This window comes from Pan troglodytes, chromosome 4 (genome assembly GCF_028858775.2).
Source record: "Pan troglodytes isolate AG18354 chromosome 4, NHGRI_mPanTro3-v2.0_pri, whole genome shotgun sequence".
Classification (NCBI taxonomy): Eukaryota; Metazoa; Chordata; class Mammalia; order Primates; family Hominidae; genus Pan; species Pan troglodytes.
Window position 1 is genome coordinate 73,497,218 of NC_072402.2, and position 24,033 is coordinate 73,521,250.

The 24,033-nt window shown below is 33.0% G+C and overlaps 1 protein-coding gene across 4 annotated transcripts in view; it reads left to right on the top strand.

Moving 5' to 3' along the window:
* The window catches only part of C9 (complement C9), a 78,275-nt gene extending 56,313 nt beyond the window's left edge, over positions 1-21,962 (top strand). For 3 of the 4 annotated variants that reach the window (XM_009449241.5, XM_003310740.6, XM_016953372.4), the window contains 3 exons: positions 65-240; positions 17,877-18,105; positions 21,601-21,962. In XM_009449241.5, the coding sequence (XP_009447516.4) occupies positions 65-240; positions 17,877-18,105; positions 21,601-21,635 (440 nt within the window). In that variant the 3' untranslated portion in view covers positions 21,636-21,962. The remainder of the gene's footprint in view (positions 1-64; positions 241-17,876; positions 18,106-21,600) is intronic. The other variant, XM_009449242.5, reaches the window with a different exon arrangement.
* The last annotated feature ends 2,071 nt before the right edge of the window (positions 21,963-24,033 follow it).

A 24,033-nucleotide genomic window follows, 5' to 3' on the forward strand; every position in this document is an offset into this window, starting at 1 on the left:
TTTTGATAACTGGCTTCTCTTTAAACTTCTTCTGCTTCTCTTTAAATCTTCCTTCTCTCCTCAGTAAACATCACCAGTGAAAACCTCATAGATGATGTTGTTTCACTCATAAGAGGTGGAACCAGAAAATATGCATTTGAACTGAAAGAAAAGCTTCTCCGAGGAACCGTGATTGATGTGACTGACTTTGTCAAATGGGCCTCTTCCATAAATGATGCTCCTGTTCTCATTAGTCAAAAAGTAAGAAACGTGTTTATTTTCAAACAGAAGACTGTGTCTTTTTTTTATTAAATGTCACATTGTTTCAGGTGAACTGTTAGCTTCATCTGAAAGAGACGTGAACATTCAGATACACTCCCATTTCTTCCCCAAAAGGAGGCATGGCATAGAGAAAAGGCATGGTGTAGAGTCAGACCATCCTGGCTGACTTCCTGTCTCTGTCTCTCACTAGGTGTGGGATGTTTTCTGACCTCTACAACACTGAATTCTCCAGGACTCCATCTTTGTTCTGAGAATTTAACGAAATTGCTTATATAGAGCATACAGCACACACCGTAACAAGATAGGTACTCACATATGATTAGTTCCCTCCCGTCGGCCCCTGGCTGTTCTTGCCTTCCCGTGGTGTTCCACTATCACGTCTAACACAGGAGAATTTGTATTTACTAAGTGTCTTTTTTTTTTTTTTTTTTTTTTTTTTTTGAGACAGAGTCTCACTGTGTCACCCAGGCTGGAGTGCAGTGGTGCAATCTCAGCTCACTGCAACCTCCGCCTTCCGAGTTCAAGTGATTCTCATGCCTCAGCCTCCTGAGTAGCTGGGATTACAGATGTGCACCACCACATCGAGCTAATTTTTTTGTATTTTTAGTAGAGACAGGGTTTCGCCATGTTGGCCAGGCTGGTCTCAAACTCCTGGCCTCAAGTAATCTGCCTGCCTCAGCCTTCCAAAGTCCTGGGATTGCAGACGTGAGCCCCCATGCCTGGCCTAAGGGTCTTTATGAAAGAAATGTTCATAAAGTCTACAAGAAAATAAGACTAACGGTGAACAATTCTTATGGTCAGTAGATTTTTTTCCTTTTTCTATCTTGATTATAATAGTTTTCAGCTTACAAACCCTTTGGGAGTTCATAGTCAAGTTCTTATTCCTAGAGAAAAAAAATGTGTTTATCATTGTAAAGATATAAATGACAATGTTATTTAGCCTCATCTTTCTTTCCCCAAGCTGCCTAAAACTAGTATGCATTTTTCTTTACTTCTTTTACTGGTACTATTAGTAAGTGCTTTTTTTCTACTTCCCTTTATAACTTTCAATTTTCGCCGTATGTTTTACAATTCGCTTTCCTCAGGTCACATTTATTTTTGACTGCTCCCTACTCCAGTCTGATTAACTTGAGTTACAGAAATTTTAACATTTTCATAGGACTAGTTATTGGAGAATTTTATTCCTTTATTCTATTTTATTGTCTTTAAAGAATGAGTGAAACCACTATCTCCTTTATGTGAAGAAGGAACTCAGAAACTGAACATTTTTATAATCTATTCTCCCTTTATGTTATAGAAATACAGCCATTCATAGATATGCAATGTATTTATGAGTTAAAATATTTTGTCCCAAAGTAGGACAAAAAGGGGGAAAAAAAGCTGGTGAAATTCCATGTATGAAATTAAAATCAGAGGATGCCTTTTTGATCTTATTAAATTTAAATCTAACACAAATTCATTATCTTGAACTCAGTAAAATAAGTTTATGTTGGAAGATCTTAAATAAGAAAAAAAAATGGGTGATTTAGGTGAATATTTACATCCAGGTGAACATCCCAGGAGGCTTATTTTCTCATCTCTACAAAGCAAATTCAACTGTCTTTCTACAAATTCAAGAGTGTTCTCTGAAGAGGTCTTAATAATAGTTCGGCACGTTCTAGAGATAATTTTTTAAATCTCAAGTAAATAAGGCAGCTGCTGAAGATTTACTACTAGATTTATTAAAACTATTCAAAAACCCTCATCAACTTTGTTGGTGCAGTCCTGCTGCATGGATGCACAATATAGTTTATCCCATTTTTAGGGACAACCATTTACTTCCCCAAATTTTCAGATTGGTAGGCATTCCATTTAGACTATCTGTATAAGTTTCTTTCTTCATAAACTGGAAGGCTGGCCTTTTCATATCAACATTCTACCTAAGGAAATGGTAGCTATAGTTAGTTCACTATGGACCACTTTTTAAATTTATCTTCTTGTAGAGAGAGTTGAGGAAAAGCAAAATTGTGGGTTTTGTTGACTTTGTATGACTTTTAAGTCTCTGAAGAAACATGAGATATAGTTAAATTTGATCTTGAATTAGATTCCAAGTTATTTTACTCTCATAATTCAGGTAGAAGTGGACCTCTGGTTAACTTGTAGCTATTTCCAGGAGACAATTACACAATCTATGATCACTAATTCATTTTCAGGAATTTGAAGCATTATGTTGTCTGCAGATGACATGTTCAAACATGGGGGATAGTCTTTTAAAGAATTACTAGAACCTCTCCCCACCCACCCTAAACTATAAACTGGTCAATATTAAATCTTCTGTAGCAAATTAAAGCAATTATCTAGGTATTTATGTTGCAAACTGATTATCTTGGAGGAAAGACCAGAAAGGTGACTGTAAGCTCTCACTTAATATTATCAATAGGTTCTTGGAAACTGTGACCTTAACCAAAATGACCTGTAACAAAACCAATTTTACCATAGGCTAATGAATGGGTTAAGTTCCTGTAGTGTATTTCTGGCCACAAAAACATCACCAAACTTCTAAATAAAAACTAAAACACTTCTAATATTAAATTTTGAAATACATGTAAGCTATTCACACATTTTAAAAAGATTAATAGAAACAAGTAAGATAATGATTTACCTGTTTATTCTAGTTCAGGGTAGTCTATCCCAGCAGCTCAGGGTGCAGAGCAGGAATCAGCCATAGACAGAGCACCGTCTCAACACAAGGCAAATTCCACACACCCACACTCGCTGAGACTAGGACCATGTAGACACACTGATTTGTCTAGTATGGCTATCTTTGGGATGCGGGAGGAAACAAGCAGAACCAGAGAAAGCCCACACAAACATGGGGAGAATGTCAAAATCCCCATGCAGACAGTGACCCCAGCTAAGAATTGATTTTTTTCTCAATATTACAAAGAAATGACCTTGAATGAAACAACATTATTCTGGGACCTGCTGTTTTACTCTAAGTGGAATGCTGTATGAATATGTTACTGAGATTTTCTAAGTAAACTATGTGGTAAAATATATATGTTATAAAAATGTATATATAATTTATAAATATAATTTATAAAATACTATAAAATAATATAGTTTATAAAATCTATAAATACAGTTATATATTTTTCCATACTAAAGTAACTATAGCCATGCTCTGTTAGGTAGAACCTGTGGTTTTGAGGCCCCATTTGTCTGCTTTGTCAAACCCAAAACCACTTCTTGAGGAATGTCTTGGCCCAGCCCAAAAATCTCTCCTTGGCCCTTCTCCATGCAGAGGACATAGGCTGGCCCTCTCTTTCAGTACTTACTTTTGTCACGGTCTTCAGCTTCCATGAAAGTATATTAATTGTATTGCCAACTTGCCTGAATATTAACACAAGTGGTTCAACAGTTTAACTCAACAGAATAGCTGCACTTTGTTTTCCTCTTAAACCTACTGCTACAAACTAGTTATTAAAATGTCAGCTAAGAGAAATTACATTTATTATAGATTGCCTGGAAGATATAAAGATTATTATTTCTTCTAGAGCAATAGCAGCAAGATGAGTACAGCTACAATATTGGCTTCCTGTAAAGTTTTGTTTTTCCATTATTAGAAACAAAGTTATGTAATCTACTGTTTTATTTACTAAAAGGTTGTTATGTAATGCTGTGTCCTCTTTATGAGACTCGTAAGAAATATTACTCTTTAATCTCATTTTGTTTCTCTTGGGAATCAGGTGAGTTCTTCTACCTGATTGGTAAGAAATGCATGAGATCAGTAAATTCAACTGTGTCTTACTCAATGCACTAGAAAATAAAGCTAAATTTGTGACCCACTTCATGCAAATGGATGGGTCCTCCTGGCATGAATGTAGTTCATTTTTGTTGCTTTTGCCTCCATCTTGCTTTTTCTGTTCTCAGTTCTCCTTTCCCATTTCCCTCAACCACTCATATGTCTATATGTTAAGCTGTATTAGTTCTTCCAGAGTTACATGATGTAGTAATTCATGAATTAATTAACCCGTCATTTTTGCTCTATTGTGTAACTGTTAGCAGTTATGAACCAGATGTTAAAGAGCATCAATATTTTAAAGGGTTGTAGTACCAGTGAAAATCATTTCTAACTCTCTTGTTTAGGGATAAAAAACAACATTCATTCTATCAACAAACTACAGTTGGTATACATAGTTTATTTTGGATGTCTGAAGGAAATCTCCACCTATTTATTATTAAACTATATTATCAACTTATTTATACTTTACCACTTTTATGGTAGATTATATCCTACCATAAATATATCAACACATGGTAGAAAGATAGAGTTATGTAGTATAGGAGAAAAAGTAAAATCATTTTCTTATTTAATAGAAGATAAAAGTTCATCAGAAAAAGATGGAACCCTTCAGGAAAACTTCAAAAAGTATATTTTCATTTTCCTTTGTCCTCCCGTGGAATTTTTAACTCCAGGATTTGAAGCTCCTCAGAAACTATTGCCATTGTATGTCCTTCATCTTTAACTCTTCCAACACTGTTTATACATTTAATCCAAATTGTATTTCCTCATGACCCTCTATTCCTGTATCTTAGACTGTCTGGCCTTGACTTTCCTTTGAAGGGTATAACAAGATGAATTTCTTTAAAAAAAATCAAAATAATTCTACCACATGCCTATGTTGTTTGTGCCAATGTGACAATGTTGGTGAGAGGTTTCCTTCTTTCAAATAAATATGACATGGTTGAAATCTGAATCCTATATACTATATACTAATTCATAAAAGACTACACTGGTGAACAGTTATGCTGACTTTGTAGAAGTTCTTGATATATTCCATATATGAGCATATTCACAACTAAAGTTTTGCGAATATCTTCTCCCACTAAAGAATTTCATCTTTAATGGTGTTTTTGATACAGATGTCCTCTTATGTACTTTTTATTTTGAACTAATTTTAGACACAGCAAAATTACACAAATAGTGCAGATAGTAATATTGCAGTAGTATTGCAGAAGTAATATTGCAGAATAGTACAGAGAGTAATATTGCAGAAATAGTAGAGAGAATTCACTTATAAGCTTCATCTCCCAGCTCCTAATGTTAGTAATTTACATAAGCATAGTAAAATTATCAAAATCAGAAAATTCACACTGAGTAATTAGCTAAAGCACAGGTTTTATACAAATTTCACAAGTTTTTCCCTTAATCTTTTTTTTTTTTCCTGTTTCAGGATCCAATCTAGGGTCCCACATTGCATTTAGTTGTCACATCTCTTTACTGTCTCCCAATCTGTTATAGGTCTTCAGACTTTCCTAGTCTTTCTCAACCTTGACACTTTTTATGAGGACTGGTCAGTTATCACGTCAAATGTCTCCCAATTTAGCATTCAAGTAGGTTAAGGTTATGCATATTTGGCAAGAATACTACAGAAGTAATGTTCTGTTATTCTCAGTGCATCATATTATGGGTTATGATGTTGATGATTTTTTTATTTTGACTTAGTTAAATGTATCTTTCTATTCACTATAGTTAGTGCTTTTAATGTTTGAATTAAAGTTGTTTCCTACCTCAAGGCCTTGATACTTTCCTATGTATTATCCTTCAACAGCTTTATTATTTTGCTTTTATATTTAGATCTACAATATTAAACTTGGTCTCACTAAAATAAGGAATACACAAAAAATATTAACTCTCATCATTTTTATTTCATATTACACTGAGTCCTAGCCAGTGAAATAAAGCAAGAAAAATAAATAAAATACCTAAGGACTGCAAGGAAGAAGTTAAACTGTCTTTCTATACATGGTATGTTGTTTAAATAGAAAATTCTAAGAAATCTATAACTCTACACTACATTTGTGTATTTATTTCTCCTTGTACTTGGATCAATTTTTATTTTATATATTTTAAGGCATATTACCAAAGGCATACAAATTTAGAATTATTACATTTTCTTGGTCAATTAAAATGTCTTCCTTTATTTCTAGTAAATGTTTTCTGCCTCAATTTTTTTTTTTTAATTACCTATGTTTGCCAGACGTCTCTGTTGGTATGCACATAGCACACATTCTCCAGTCTTTTTTTCTCAATTTGTTTGTGTCCTCAAGTTTTGTTTGGATTAGTTGGACTTTTTAAATCAAATGTGATGATCTTCGTTCTTTTTCTTTTCTTTTTGCTTCTTTTCTTTTTGTTTTTGTTTTAAAGATCGAGTCTCACTCTGTCACCCAGGCAGGAGTGCAGTGGTGCAGTCTTGTCTAACAGCAACCTCCACCTCCTGGCTTCAAAGGATTCTTCTGCCTCAGCCTCTCAAGTAGCTGGGATTACAGGTGCTTGCCACCATGCACAACTAATATTTGTATTTTTAGTAGAAACAGGTTTCACCATGCTGGCCAGGCTGTTTTCAAACTCCTGACCTCAAATGATCCACCTGCCTTGGCCTCCCAAAGTGCTGGGATTGCAGCCAGGAGCCACTGCACCCAGCCTATTTTCATCTTTGACAAATACTTCTTAGGCACCTGCAGTGTACCAGGCTCTATTGTGGCATTGAGTCTAAAGCAGTGAATAAAAGAGATAAAAATCTCTAACCTAACAAACCTTTTCTAATATAATCCAAAAGCACAAGTGAAATAGATATCATAATGTTAATATTTTAGTGTACATTTTCCAGTCATCAGAGTCTTTATCAGAGGTATAGTTAGCCAATTTGAATTCATATAATATAATTTTATATCTTGGATTTTAGTGAGTAGTATATAGATACATTTTAATGTAATTAGATTTTTAAAAATAGACATTACTTATGTAAAGTAAAATTTATTTTTTTTAGTGTAAAGGGCCCTAGGTTTCCACAAACACTTACAATCATGAAACCACCATGAAAATCAATACATAAAACATTTCTACCACACAGTTCTATCATGTCCATTTTCAATCAACTCCTCTTTCCTGCCCCACTTCTACATAACCACTGATCTATTTACTGCCATATAAATGTAATCATGTAACTTTTTGAATTTGGCTTCTTTCACTTAGTGTTACACATTTGAGATCCATCCACATTCACACATCGACATTCTTGTATGTATGAGTAGTTCCTTTCATTTTCATTGCTCAGTAGTATTCCATTATATATAATTCCATGATATAGATTAAACAGTTTGTTTATCCAGTCATCTGTTGAAGGACATTTATTTGTTCCCAGACGAGGATATTTTTTGGTGATTATGAATAAAGCCATTATAAATATTTGAATACAGAATTTTGCATGAACATATTTTTCTTTTCTCTAGGAGAGAGATTGCTTGGTCATATGATATGTGTGTTTATACAAAATTACATAAGAAATAGCCAAATTTTTTTCCAAAGTAGTTGCATTACCACCAGAAATATATGAGAGTTTCAATTCCTTAGATAATCATGTCATCTGAAATAGAGATTTCTTTATTTTCTCAATCTCTATGTATTTTATTTCTTTTTCTTGCATTATTGCATTGTCTAATGCATCTAATATAATATTGCACCATTAAGTATGATGTTAGCTGTAGGTTTTACATAGATGATCTTTATCAGGTTGAGGAAGTTCCCTTTAATTCCTAGTTTGCTCAGAATTTTTGTCATAAATAGATGTTGAATTTTGTCCAAGAATTTTTGTTTATTGAGATGATCATATGGTTTTTCACTTTTAATAAGTTGTTATGGTGAATGATATTGATTATTTAAATTTTGAGCAAACCTGGTGCTTAAAAACTATTGTATTTGATTTGCTATTGTCGGGATATTTTGCAAATATGTTCATGAGTGATATTGATTTGTAATTTTCTTCTCCTAACTATTTTTATTTGGTTTTGGTATCAAAGTAATGCTAACTGTAAAATAACTGAGAAGTAAATTCTTCTCTATTTTATGAAAAAGTTTTTGTAGAATTGATATGTCTTTTTTAAATGTTTGTAGAATTCACCAATAATGCCATCTAGGCCTTCTTTGTTAGAAAAAAATTTAACTCTAAATTCAATTATTTAAATAGATATTAGAAGTCCAATTATGCATTTTTTCTGATTGAGTTTTTATCAATTGTCTTTCAAGGAATTTTTCCATTTTATTAAGCGGCTGATGTCTGTAGATTCTATAGTGATATCCTGTCTTGGATTCCTGGTATTGTTAATTTAAAGTTTTTCCCTTTTGTCTTATCTTGTTTGATTTTTAATTAATCTGGTAGAGGTTTATCATTTTTTGTAATCTCAAAAAAGCAGCTTTAAAAAAATTTTCTCTATTTTTTTCCCATTTCAATTTCTATTTCAATTCTTCCTTATGCTTTGTACTTAAATTTTTCTTCTGTTTCTAGTTTCTTAAGCTGGGTGCTGTTATTATTGATTTTAGATATTTTTTTCTTGTCTAATATAGGTATTTTGTGCTGTAAATTGACCTTTAAGCATTTCTTTAACTGTGTCCCACAAGTTTTGATGTGTTTTCATTTTCATTCAATTTAAAATATTTTCTAATTTTTTGTGACTTTCTCTTCTACACATGGGTTATTCAGAAATGTGGTAATTAATGGGGTAAATATTTGGGGATTTTTCAGATAGCTTTCTGTTACTTATTTCAACTTTCATTTTGTTTGGTCTGAGGACATACTTTGTATTATTTTCATTATTCTCAATATATTGAGTATTTTTAAGGCATAGATATGCCTATGTGCACTTGAAAAGAATATGTATTCTGCTGTTGTTGGGTAGAATGCTCTGTAAATGTCAGTTAGGTCAATTAGTTGATAGCACAGCCCAGGACTTCTTTTCCTGTGCCCTTACTCTTTCAATTATAGAGAGCGGAACTTTGAAATGTCTAGGTATATTTACTATTTCTCTTTTCAGTTCTATCAGTTTGAGCTTTATGTATTTTAAAGTTCTGTCATTGGGTGCATACACATTTAGATTATATATCTTCTTTGTATATTGAAAACTTCATCTTTTTATTCCTAACAATATTATTTGTTAAGAATTTTTTGTATGGTAATATAGCCAAGGAGGTTCCATTTAATTAATGTTGTATGGGATAACTTTTTCCATCCTTTTACTTTGAAACTATCTACAGCTTTGTATTTAAAGTGAGTTTCTTGTAGACAGTATATAGTTGGGTCTTGCTATTTTTATCTAAAGTAACTATCTGTATTTTAATTAGTGTATTAAATCCATTTGCATTTAATGTAATTAATGAAACAGTTAAATTAAAATCTGTACTTGCTAGTTGTTTTTATTTGTTCTGTATATTCTTTGTCTCCTTTTTGCTCATTTCCGACATTTCTTTTTTAAACTGACATATAAGAATTGTACATACTTATGGGGTACATAGTGATATTTTGATAATGATAATGTATAGTTATCGGATCAGGGTAATTAGTGTATCCATCATCTAAAACATTTGTCATTTATTTGTGTTGGGAACATTCAATATTCTTCTTCTAGATACCTGAAACTATGTATAATAACACATAATTATTAACTATAGTAATCCTACAATGTCATAGAACACTAGAACTTATTCCTCCTATGTAGTTGTAATGTTGTATCTTTTAACAAATATCCCATTCAGTATGCTTTTTCCCATTCAGTATGATGTTGGCTGTGGTTTTGTCATATATGGGCTTTATTGTATTGTCTTTCCCCTACCCTTCCCAACCTCTAGTATCCTCTGTTCTACTTTTTACATCTATGAGATCAGTTTTTTTTTTAGCTTCCACATATAAGTGAAAACATGCGGTGTTTAGCTTTCTCTTTCTGGCTTATTTCACTTAACATAATATCCTCCAGTTCCATCTATGTGGCCACAAATGACAAGATTTTGTTCTTTTTTATGGCTTAATAGTATTCCATTGTGTACATACATTATTTTCTTTAAGAAGAAAAAATATATTATTTATTTATCCATGTGGCTACTGTGAATAATGCTGCAATAAACAGAAGGGTGCAGATGTCTCTTTTATACACTTATTTTCTTTCCTTTGGATAAATGCCAGTATTGGAATTGCTGGATCATGTGATAGTTGTGTTTATAGTTTTCAAAAGAACCTTCATATAGTTCTACATAGTGACTATACTAGTTTACATTCCCACCAACAGTGTTATGAGTTCCTTTTTTTCCACATCCTTGCCAGCATTGTTTATTTTTATCCTTTTGATATTGAACATTTTTAAATATACTTTTTGGCCTTTTGTATGTGTTCTTTTGCAAAACGGCCCTTCAGATCATTTGTTTATTTTTCAATCAGATTATTTATTTTGTTGTTGTTAGTTGTTTGATTTCCTTCTAAATTCTGGATATTAGTCTCCTGTCAGATGCATAGTTTGAAAATATTTTTCCCCATTCTGCAGGTCACGTGTTGATTGTTTTATTTGCTGTACAGAAGCTTTTCAATTGGATATAAACCATTTGTGTATTTTTGCCTCTGTTCCCTGTGCTTTTGAGATCCTATTCAGAAAATCTTTTCCCTGACCAATGTCCTGAAGCATTTCCCTTATGTTTTCTTCCAGTAGTTTTATAGTTTTAGGTCTTACAATAAAGTATTCTATATTGGGTTGATTTTTGGTAGGACAAAAAGTGGGGGGTTAATTTTATTCTTCTGCATATGGACAATCAGTTTTTCCTAGCACAATTTATTGAAAAGATTGAAAAGAAACCAGTTATTTTTCTTGGTACTTTTGTCAAAAATTAGTTGACTGTAGATAGATATATTAATTTCCGGTACTCTATTCTGTTCCATTTGCTTATGTGTCTGTTTTTATAGACAGTACAATGCTGATTTGGTTAGTACAGCTTTGTAATATATTTCAAGATCCGATAATGTGATACTCCTAGCTTTGTTTTTGTTGTTGTTGTTGTTTGTTTAAGATTGCTTTGGCTATTTGAGTTCTTTGTGGTTCTACACAAATTTTAAGATTTTTTTTAAATTTCTGTGAGGAATGTCATTGTCATTTTGATAGAGATTGCACTGAATCTTCAGATTGTTTTTGGTAGTAAGGCCGAAGCCTGGAGCATGGGATTTCTTTCCATTTGTTTGTATCCTCTTCCATTTCTTTCAATAGTGTTTCATAGTTTTTCTTTTACATCCTTGGTTAAATTTATTCCTAAGTATCTTCTTTTGTAGCTATTGTAAATGGTATTGACTTTTTGCATTCTTTTTTGGCCTAGTTTGTTGTTCTTTAATAGAAATGTTACTGATTCTTGCATGTTGATTTTATGTTCTGCAGATTTACTAAAGTCGATTGTCAGTTCTGAGTGTATTTTGGTAGTCTTTAGGATTTTCTACATATAAGATCATGTCTTCTGCAAACAGGGACAATTTAACTTCCTCTTTTCCAATTTAGGTGTCCTTTATTTCTTTCTCTTGCCTAACTGTTCTGGCTCGGATTTCCAGTACTATGTTAAATAAGAGTGGTGAGAGTGGGCATCTTTGTTTCAGTTCTTAGAGGGAGAGCTTTCTGCTTTTTCTCATTCAGTATTATGTTGGCTGTGGGTTTGTCATATATGGCCTTTATTGTATTTAATTACTTTTATTCTATACCTAATTTATCGAGAATTTGTATCACAAAGAGATGTTAAATTTTATCCAATGGTTTTTCTGCATCTATTGAGATGATCACATGGTTTCTGTTCATAATTTTGCTGATGTGATGTTTCTCATTTATTGATTTCCATATGTTGAACTGTTTCTCGGATAAATCATGCCCACTTGATCATGCTGTATTATCTTTTTGATGTATTATTGCCATCAGTTTGCTAATATTTTGTAGAGGACTTTTGCATCTATGTTCATTGGGGATATTGGTCTATGGGTTTTTTTGTATGTTGTGTCCTTGTCTGGTTTTGATATCAGGGTTATGCTGGTCTCATAAAATGAGTTAGGAAGAGTTCCCTTCATTTCAGTCTTTAAGAAAGTTTTTGAGAAGAATTAGTGTTAATTCTTGTTTAAAGATTTGGTAGAATGCAAAATTGAAGCCATCTGGTCCTGGACCTTTCTTTGTTGAAAGACTTTTTATTACAGCTTCAATCTCTTTACTTATTATTAGGCTATTCAGGTATTTTATTTATTCTTGGTTCAAACTCGAGAGGTTGTATGTGTCTAGAAATTTATCCATTTTCTCTAGGTTTTTACGTTTATTGGTTTATAGTTGTTCATAGCAGTATCTAATGACCCTTTGTGTTTCTGTGGTATCTGTTGTGATATCTCTATTTTTGTATCTGATTTTATTTATTTGGGGCTTCTTTTTTCTTTTTCTTAGTCTAGCTATTGTTTGTTTATTTTGTCTTTCTTTTAAAATAAAAACCTTTAATCAACTTTTTGTTTCATTAATCCTTTCTATATGTTTTCAGTCTCAATTTTGTTTATTTCTGCTCCAATCATTATTATCTCTTTCCTTCTACTATTTTGGGATTTGGGTTGTTCTTGCTTTTCTAGCTCCTTGAAATGTATCATTAAGGTGTTTATTTGAAAATTTTCTAGATTTTTGAAGTAGACATTGGTTTCTATAAACTTCCCTCTTACTACTGCCTTTTCTGTGTATCGTCAGTTTTGGTATGTTCTGTTTCTATTTTCATTTATTTCAAGAAATTTAAAACATTTCCTTCTTAATCTCTTGATTGATTTAATGGTCATTCAGGAGCAAATTGTTCAATTTCCATGTATTTGTACAGTTTCCAAAGTTTCCCTGATTATTGACTTCTGGTTTTATTCCATGTGGTCTTAGAAGGTATTTAATATAATTTCAATTTGTAAAATTTTTTTGAGACTTGTTATGTTTTCTAACATATGATTAATCTTGGAAAATGTTCCACGCACTGATTAAAAGAATGTGCCCTCTGCAGCTCTTGGGCAAAAAGTTCTGTAAATGTCTGTTAGGTTCATTTGGTCTATGGTGCAGCTTAAATCCTGTGTTCTTGGATTTTTGATTTTTCTGTTTAGATAATCTCTCCAACGCTGACAGTGAAATGTTGAAGTACCCAAATATTATTTTGTTGTTTCACTTTAGATCTAATATTTGCTTTATGTATCTGGGTGCCCCAGTGTTGGTTGCATATATATTTAAAATTGTTATATTTTCTTGCTGAATTGATCCCTTTATTATTATATAATGTTATTCTTTTTCTCCTTTTTACAGTTTTTGACTTGAAGTCTGCTTTGTCTGCTACTCTTGCTTGCTTTTGGTTTACCTTTGCATGAAATATCTTTTTCCATCCTTCACATCCCATCTATGTATGTCTTTACAGGTGAAGTGAGTTTCTTATAGGGAACATATAGTTGGCTATTATTTCTTTTTGTCCATTTAGGCTATCTATATCTCTTAAATGGGGAATTTAATTTATTTACCTTCAAGGTTATTATTGATAGGTGAGGACTTATCCCTGTCTTTTTATTGATTGTTTTCTGGTTATTCTGAATATCTTTTGTTTCTTTTTTCCTTCCTAGTTGTTTATCTTTGCAGTTGAATGGCTTTCTGTAGTAATCTGGGCATGTAAGACCCCCTGGCCTTCCAACCACCACAGATGCCTTTCTGCTTCCCCCTGAACTCCAGCACTCTCCCTTTAACATTTCAGTTAAATCTTGTTTATTCATTACATTGTTCCTTTCTTGTCCTGACTATTCTTTTTTATTCAGTATGTTATATGATTCCATTTTATTTCCAGTATTGGTATATTACTCGTCTCTTTTAAAAAATATTTTTTACTCTATAACATATGATTCACAATATACATCCTTAATTTATCATAGTCTGCCTTCAAATGATATTATGCTGCCTTATGTATAGTGTAAAACAAATACAACACTATATTTCCAAATCCTCCCTCCCATTTTTAATGCTATTTTTATCATATTGTATCATGAGTTTATAGTGTATGTATATTTTACATACATATTTTTAAATTTTTACATACACTATAAACTCATACTACAATGCGACAACATTTGCTGTAGATAATATATGTTAGAGCAATTAAAACTAGAAAGGTATATTTTTGCCTTCATTTTAGTTATGCTCAGAGCTCATGATTACTTTATGTAGGTCCAAATTTTAGTTCTTTGTGGTAATTCTTCTGCCTGAAAAATTTCCTTTGGCATTTCTTTTAGTGTGCATCAGCTAGTATCAAACTCTCTTGGCCTTTTCTTCTCTTAAAAAAAAAGTATTTTTTTCAATGACATTTCATTAGGTATAAAATTCTATGTTTACAGTTTGTGTGGATTTTTTTTGCTTTGTTTTGTTTTTGTCTTTCAGTACTTAAAGATATTACCCCTTTGTCTTCTGGCTTGCATAGTTTTTAAATAAGCAGTATGCTGTAACTCTTATCTTTGACCTTCTGCTTGTAGCATTTCCCTTTGTTGTCATCGCCTTGAAGATTTCATTTTAATCTTTGGTTTTCCACAGTTTGAATGAGATGTATATTTATTCTGCTTGAAGTTCCCTAAATTTCTGGAGTCTATGGTTTGATTATTTAATTACTTTTGAAAAATTCTTGGTCATTGTATCTTCAAATATTTCTTCTGCCACAATCACATTCTCTTTCTCTCCCCCTCTCAACCCCTTCTTATAACCTCTTCACTTTTTTCAAGGATTCCAGTAACACATGTGCTAGTCTCTTTCATATTGCCCCACACTCTTGGATGCTTAGTTCTGGGTTCCCTCCCTTCAATTCTTTTATCTCTTTGCACTTTAATTTGGCTAATTTCTACCAACCTTTTATCAAGTTTACTGATTCTTTCTTTTGCTGTGTCAAATCTACTGACAAACTCATCAAAGATATTTTTCATCTCTTTTATCATGCTTTTTATTTTTTACATTTCCATTTGACTCTTTATAATATTATTGATTGTATCTAGTAAAGTCAAATTTAGTCTACTTTCAAAATACTAAGGCTTTTTACTAAACTGTTTTTTAAGATTTTCTCCATTGTCTTTGGGTTTTGTTTTTTTAGCAATTTTTCTCTGATAATACCTAGGTGCAAAATTATTTTTCACCATAGTTTTTATTCATAAGATATCTTGTTGTTTTTCACCAGGTCTGGAATATTCTCAGTCATTAGTTTTTCAAATATTGCTTCTTATTTATTCTGTCCTTTGTTCTCCTTCTGGGGCTCAAAATATATGGATCTTTTCCCTTCCCACACTATCACTTATGTTTCCTTCCCTCTTTCTGTATATCCTATCCTTTTGTCTCTTCATGCTTTATTGTCAATATTTTCTTCTTACCTATATTGCAATTCATTAAATTGCTTCAGTTTTATCACATTTGCTATTTAACTAATTCATTAATTTGTATTCTAATATTTGTTTCTTTTTTCAAATCTATTTTTAATAACTTCCAGTTCTTTGCTAAAATTTTCAGACTTGTCTCTTATCTCCCTGTTTATGCAAACAGTTGGTTTAAAGTCTGATAATTGTTTGAAGTCTGATAGCACAAACATTGGCAGCCACCATAGCTGTTTCTATTTTCCACAATTTCCACTGGTCTCATTCATGTTGTGTTATTTCCTTGTGTGCCTAGTTATTTTTACTGTGGGCTAAATACTGTACGTAAAATTATTATAGGAGTAGCCTGATGCCTGGGATAATTTTGTATATTTCAAACATATATATTTATATTTGAAAAGCTTCTAGCATCCCCACTAATGATCCAAGATTATTTTAATCCAAACTGGGCTGCAGTTTCTGCCAGAGCTATCCTACTTCCACTTCCCTCTTAGTCCCCAAATCAAAGGATAGCATGTTTACCTTGGTTGATCTGAATTCCAATGTTTTTTCCTCAGCTCAGTAATGTGTTGCTCTACCTCCTAGTCTCTCTACTAACTCTTGCTGAATTAGGAAATGTGTCAAGAGGACTAGTAGCCCTAGAATACTGGGCCCACCTCTTGGATTTCCACCGCCTCCCAGATCTTAGATCAGTGATTTTTTATTTTCTTATTAGTTCTCCAGGGCATTTTAGCAGTTTTTTAAAAAAATGTTTGGTTTTATTTTGTTTAGCTTTCCTCATTGTCCTTAGGGAAAAGATGAGTCCACATTATTTAATCCATCATTATTCTTCTGCAGGAATTTGTGGGGTTTTTTTGGTTTGTTTTTTGTTTTTGTTTGTTTGTTTGTTTTAGCTCTGGGCTCTTTAGATTCTCATTTCTTTTAAGTTTCGTGGTCTCTTGTTTTAAAGTGCTCTGCCACCAAAGTGCCTCTATTTCTAACAGTTTATTCACTCAAACAGCTCTTGCTAGTTACACAATTGAATTTGCTTAAATTAAGTGAACATATAAATTTCCCTGTATATGTTATGATATCTCCATTATAAGAACTTTTTAATTGTTTTCTATGATCATCAAGCTGCACAATAGATCTTCTGAACTTACCCCTTCTATCTAACTACAATTTTGTATCTTTGGAACAACATCTTCCCAACTTCCTCCTCCATTTAAAAACTTTCAAAATTCTTTACTGTATGCCTGAAATAGTCTTCTCTCTGCCTTGACACCTTCAAATCTCAGCTCAGTATTTATTGTCAAAGCTTTCCAAACTTCCTTGATTTCAGTGTAGCAACTGTGTATCTTACTGCAGGAATTTGAGTGTGCCAAACAAATACTTTTACTTCATTTTCTTTACATCTAATTAAATGTGATTTTGAGATCATGTCCCTCCATGTTGCTAGAAAATTCACCTTTCATTTACTTGTTGGATGGGGCTCAGGAAATTTTTTCCCTGCTGTCTAAATTGGTATAAGAATCCTAACACTTCCATCTGGGAAATAGAGATATAATTTACATATGCCTTTAGTTCATCGTAGTTACCTCAATAACCTTATTGTTCAGGCTCACATGTTCACTAGAAGTCAAATATTTCCAAGCCCTCCATGCCAGGCTTGCAAATGGAAATCACTGACAAGACTGGATTCCTGATACTTCATATGCAGCTTCCTCAAGGCACCCCATAGGTCCTTCTATCTCCCAAAATAGCTGCTAAATATCTAGCTATGGTTTCCTGTTACTTGAGGTATATACTAACTTCTATCCCCTTTCTATTCTGGAGGAATCTCTTTCCTTGGTGGCATTCTTCTATATTCCTTCCCTCTACAAAAATTTCTCAATGAATTTAGACTTTTAGAGGAAAAAAAAAAAACAAGAAAGAAATTAGAAAAAGGTTGCCTTCAGGGGCATTCTGGACTTGGCCTTGCACACAAACCTCCTCTTAGGCAAGAGATAGCAAGCATCTGGTTACCTTCTGGAAGAGAAGGAAGAAGGCAGCAAAAACAATTCACAAAATAATATGTCAATAAATTATCAAGCCAGAAGTTTAAGTCCCTCAGTTGTTCATTTTTAAAGCACATATACCTGTTTTTTTTTGTAGCACCTATCACACTTTCTACTTGAAATTTATGCATCATTATTTTATTAATATCAGCCTCCTTAACTCCGTAATATGACCTCCCTGATAGCAGACATCTTGACTAGTTTTGATTGTTTAAAAGCTAACATCACATCTGGCAATACTATACATACAATAAGTCTTTGTTGAATTAATGAATCAGTGAATGAATAATTAAGTAAAATGTATTCTACAAGTTCTCTCAGTTAAAAAGGACCTAAAATTAAATGTTTTGCTTCCTTTCAGCTGTCTCCTATATATAATCTGGTTCCAGTGAAAATGAAAAATGCACACCTAAAGAAACAAAACTTGGAAAGAGCCATTGAAGACTATATCAATGAATTTAGTGTAAGAAAATGCCACACATGCCAAAATGGAGGTACAGTGATTCTAATGGATGGAAAGTGTTTGTGTGCCTGCCCATTCAAATTTGAGGGAATTGCCTGTGAAATCAGTAAACAAAAAATTTCTGAAGGTGAGGACAATTTATTTGATGTGATTAAAGACAAAAATATGCACTTTGGGGTTATCTAATTTGAAAACTAGCTCTTGAATTAATTTGTACTAAATCTCTAGATTATTTATATAAACAGAAGATAAAGATTGAGTGAATAGTGAAAATGGGTAAATCAGCCTTTATGTGTCATTTTGACATATTCTACTTGTATATATTAGGATAGAATTATAAATAAATAAATTATAATTATTGTATTACTCTTTATAAAAATATTCTCATAGAAGGTTTGCAGAAATACAACAAATATCAGGTATTCACTATATAGAATTGATGAATGTTAATACATATATATCATATACACTTTGCATATATATGTGTTTATGTGTATAGACGTAGACATATATACTTTAAAACCCTTTTTTAAGAAGCAACAATAATACATCCAATTAATTACTTTGTACCACATCCCCGCCCCCCAAAAAAATTCTATTGCCTTTTCTCTCTTCTACTACTCAGATACAGTCACTTTCATTAAGTTGGTATGTATCTTTCCAGTTCATATTTTTGTGCTTGTACTAAATATGTATGTACCAATGAAAAATATGTGATATTGTTTTGTATGTTTTTAAATTTTATATAAATGATATTCACTAGATTTTTATTTTGCATTTTTAACTGCATTTGTGTTTTTGAAAGCTGAGATTCTGTATTGTATTTTTAAGTTAATCATAAGGAAACATTATTTTACATTAAAAATATTTTTATTATGAATTTAAAGGGTACATGTGAAGGTTTGTTACAAGGATATATTGCATAATGGTAAGCTTTGGGCCTCTGGTGTACGCATCACCCAAATAGTGAACATTGTACCCAACAGGTAATTTTTCAACCTTCATCCCCTTCCCATCCTCGCCATTTTTGGAGTCCCCACTGTCTATTATTTCCTTCTTTATGTCCATACATACCCATTGTTTAGCTCCCACTTATAAGCGAGAACATGTGGTATTTGATTTTCTATTTCTGGGTTATTTCACTTAGGATAATGACCTCCAGCTCCAACCATGTTGCTCCAAAAGACATGATTTCATTCTCTTTCATGGTTGAATAATATTCTATGGTGCATATGTACCACATTTTCTTTATCCAATCATCCATTGATGGACATGAAAGTTGATTCCATGACTTTGCTATTGTAAATATGTATTGTAAATATGTGCTATTGCACATCAAAATATGTGCTGCAGTAAACATATGTGTGCAGGCATCTTTTTCATATAAAGATTATTTTCCTCTCGGTAGATACCCAGTAGTGGGACTGTTGAGTTGAGTGGTAGTCCTATTTTTAATTTTTTGAGAAATCATCTCTATTCTCTTACCATATACAAAAATTAACTTGAGATAGATTAAAGACTTACATGTAAGATCTGAAACTATAAAAATCCTAGAGGAAAATCTAGGAAAAACTCTCCTGGACATTGGCCTAGACAAATAATTTATAACTAAAACCTCAAAAGCAAATGCAATAAAAACAAAAATAGACAAATAGGACTCAATTAAACTATTTTACTTCCTACAAGTAAACATGACTTTAGTCATGTTTCTAATCCTAAGAGTTTATGCTTAGTATTTCATTCTGGTAGAATTATTCAGACTCCTAATAGATTAGTGAGATCTTAGTCCAAGTGTCAATATCACAAGATTAGCTATTAAGATTAACTTTCTATGGCAATCATTGTTTGAACAAATACAGTTTCCTGAAACAAAATTCTAAAACAATTATGTAGCAAAAGTTCACAGCCTCGTTTATCATTCAACCATATTTTCATCTCTTACAATATAAATTTTTAATATTTTATGAATTGTTTACACTTCTCAGCAAATGGCTTAGAAACTCAATCATGTGGTGACAAAATATGTAAGTTAGAATTTAATTTAAATTTTAGAATGATTGATTTATAAATGTATGCTAACTCTGTCTCTCATCGGTCTAAAGTCTCAATCTAGTGCTTTGCATTCCAAAAAAAACTCTCACTCTCCAAAAATGTATACTACTTTGTACTTAGAACTTCTATTTTCTACCTATTTCTCTCTATGTAGAATATTCTGCTGATTTCTCTGTGATTTCTTTAGTTCTATCTTTTAATTTTCCAATTATTTTATTCAACTTTGTATAGTCGATCCATTTGCTGACCTATTGAGATTATTTTAAAAGTATTTTTCTAAAATTTTGATTTGGTTATTTTTCAATTTTCTTTTGTCTAGTTTTTTCTGTTGTCTAGTTTACTGGATTATTTTCCTACCTTTATAGCTTTCAACATGTTAAATATATCTTCACAGAATTCTTTCAAATTGTTCCAGTATATATTGTTTCTGCAGTGCAATTCTCTGCTAAGTCTACCAATTCATTCTCATGGCATATTATGCTTTCTTCAGTACTTAGTGATTTTTTATTACAGGCTTAGTTTTTGGTGGGAATTATTTCCTGTGGAAACCCGTCTTCCCTGGATAATGAACATATTCTTAGGGTTAGTTTGTTTCTTAGGAGGTGCTATCATTTTCATCAGTCTTGCACTAGATTTTTATGTAAAGTTCTTGGTTCGGGTTCCATATGTTGTGTTTCGTAGATAATGAATATCAAGGTCCCTTCCCCAATATAAAATTATCTTTGATCACTAGGCATTGTTTGGTTGACCTTTCAAACCTGACCCAGGATGTCCCACAGCTTCTTGCTGAGACATTAGACATTTTCTTGCTGAATTTTTCCCTCAAGGTAGATCTTCCAAGCATCCATGTTGACATAGAATGTTCTAGTTTCCAATTTACACTAGCTTACACCCATGATGAGATTGAAAACTGTAACACATCATCTTTCTTTTTCTATACCATTTACTTAGCTGGAAATGCTTCCAACTTTCTCTCCCTCAACTAACCGAACCTCCTTCTCCCTTATTCCTTGTGTGCATTTCTACTCCTAGACCAATGGCTCTCAACCAGGTTGGTCGTTGGATTCATCTGGCTCACTTCCTTAAAGGAAAAAAAAAAAAAAGAAACAAAACAAAACAGATGTCTATCCTAAGCCAATTAAACAAAAGCAGTTATGGTAGATCCTGCCTGGGCATGGGTTTTTTGTTTTTTGAATTTTAAAAAAATCTACTGGTTATTCTAATCTTTAGCCAGGGTTAAAAACCTCTATTTTGAACCCAGTCCAATTAGCATATCTTTGATGAAACCTTCTCCAATTTCTCCAGGAATCAGTTCTCTATCTATGCTGCCTGAGAACTTTCCCTCTGTTTTTCCAGCACTAATCACATTGACTCTCTGTATACAAGACAAATAGCCCTTTCTGGTATGAAAATGTGCCTTGTACCTTACACCACATTCTATTCCCAGTACCTAGACAGTATGGCACAACGTGGTGCAAGAGGATAAGAAGGTGAAAAAGCGGATGGGTGGATGGACCCAAAGTAAAATCCTATTGATGATTAAGATTTGATACTTATTTGTTTTCTCTAGGATTGCCAGCCCTAGAGTTCCCCAATGAAAAATAGAGCTGTTGGCTTCTCTGAGCTCCAGTGGAAGAAGAGAACACTAGTACCTTCAGATCCTACCCCTGAAGATAATCTTAGCTGCCAAGTAAATAGCAACATGCTTCATGAAAATCCTACCAACCTCTGAAGTCTCTTCTCTCTTAGGTCTATAATTTTTTTAAAAATTTTTCTTCTTTAAACTCCTGTGATGTTTCCATTTTTTGTTCCCTAATGAGAAGTCAACAGTGAAATACACCAGAACTGCTTTCTCCCACGGAAAATGCCAATCTCTTCTAAAAAAAAACAAAATTAAATTAAAAACAGAATGTTGGTTTAAAAAACTTCAAAGTAATTTTCAAACTGCTTTGTATGGTTAACATATTCTGCCAGGTCCATGACCACACGTCTGCACCATGCAATTTAACTCTTATTTACATTGTTATGTTTAGTTTGGTTATTTGCTTAGGTGTGCATACATTCATTCAGCAAATGCTGAGCACCAGCCACGTGCACAGCAGTTGCTTTTACTAGTCTTAGCTCTACCATTTTAATCCATGTGTCCAAGGGGGAAAACATATTATATTTGTAACCAAAAACTACTAGTTTACCAGAGGACTGAAGGGAGATAAAGAGGAGTTGGTTAATGGGTACAAAAATCCAGTTAGATGAAAGGAATAATATAGATAGTGTTCAGTAGCAGAATAGAATGAACATAAACTATTAGTTTAAATTATGTGAAATTGCTTCTATTTGATCATATTTTACAAGAAAAAACATCAATTTTATATAGTCCAACTTAATACCTAGCCTTATGAGTTGTATAAGGTAAGGTTACCTACCTGAGAAGCTGATTAACATTGGTTGTACAATCTTATTCATTAGAGAATATGGTACTTAGGGTCTGAGACCTTTTGAAAGGTCTGAGAACTCTTTAAAAAAAGGAAAGAAAGAAAGAAAAGAGGAAAAATATATCAAAATAAAAAAATGCAAAATGAGAATTAATAAATGCTTAAACATCAGCATGTATCATGTTAACTTTATTGTTACTATTAATAAACATTTCACACATTTATAAATAAATTATGTTACTTTCTGTCACTTGGCAGAAATTCTCAAGAATGCATTTGATTGCTGGGAGATAACAGTAACTAAATTACCTACATGAAAATAATTTCAAAAGCAAAATTTTTAAAAATAATTCTCAAAATTGTTTTTAAATAGCAAATAAAAAGATTACTGGATGTGGGATGTATTTTAATATGTTAAGTATGATATGGAGATCGTACTAATAAATGTGCCCTGGCCCCTAAGAGTCTTGCATTTGCCCTGGGAGCTCCAGAGAAGTTCTGTCCCCTGCCCTTCAAAACACCGTGTGAATTAGAGAGGAGTAAGATTTGTTAAATGTGTATAAATTCTGAACTCTGTTCTTGAACAATCCACTATTGAGAGAGTTTTTGATGGAGAGCATCTGGCTCAAGGCTGTTATTAGAGTAACACCTGAGAATTCCTTCCACCCTTAGGAATTACAAATGTCAAACAATAAAAGAGCTGAGCCTTGACCAGACCCCCTAGGGCTAGCTTAATGATTTATCAGAGTCCTTTCTAGGGTAATGAATAGCAGGAACAGCCCAGGTTCACACTTGATGGAGAGTCCTCCGACTTCTTGCCAAAGGTGGTATATCTGATGATAGAGCATCTCCAGCAGGGAGCACTATTGAGACACCAGAAACTGCTCAACAGTAATCAACACAGAGCAGAAAGTCTCCAGGCCTAAACTAAAGGAGAATCTCTAGAAACCGGGAAAGATGAGGACCCACTAGGCCTAGCATGTGTCAGCGTGGACTGTTGTTTGGAGAGAGCAGATGTAGCTTAGTTTGCCCAAATGGAGTGCATTATAGGTGCCCCCTACTCCACATGCTCTCTGAGGGGGTGCACCACCAATTCAAGGAAAAGGACAGGTGAAAACAACAGCCCTGTGAAGCCCAGTCCAGAAAGTTGGATCGTTATACTAAATCACTATCGAAAGAAGCCAGTATCAAAAGAAGTTAGAGAAGTGGGATGGGTATTTATGTTCACTAGGACCTGATGGATAAAGGAAGCTCAGAGTTTTGCTACATTTTTACACTTTTCCCTTTTTATACTCAAAATTCAGGTCACTTATTTATTCTAGTGATCACAGAGTAGACAGTCAACATACACCTGTTGTCTAGTGTTCGACGTGTGGGTCAGCATTCTCACCCTGGCTTTACACAATTGTCTCCCCTGCAAGCCCTTTTAATTGTTTAATGGGACCCAACAATAGCATCTCCTAAATTAGTCTCCCAATATTTACTTATGAAAACAGCCCAAAATGGTAAATGATATGGTCTGGCTCTGTGTTGCCACCCAAATCTCATCTCAAATTGTAATCTCCATGTGT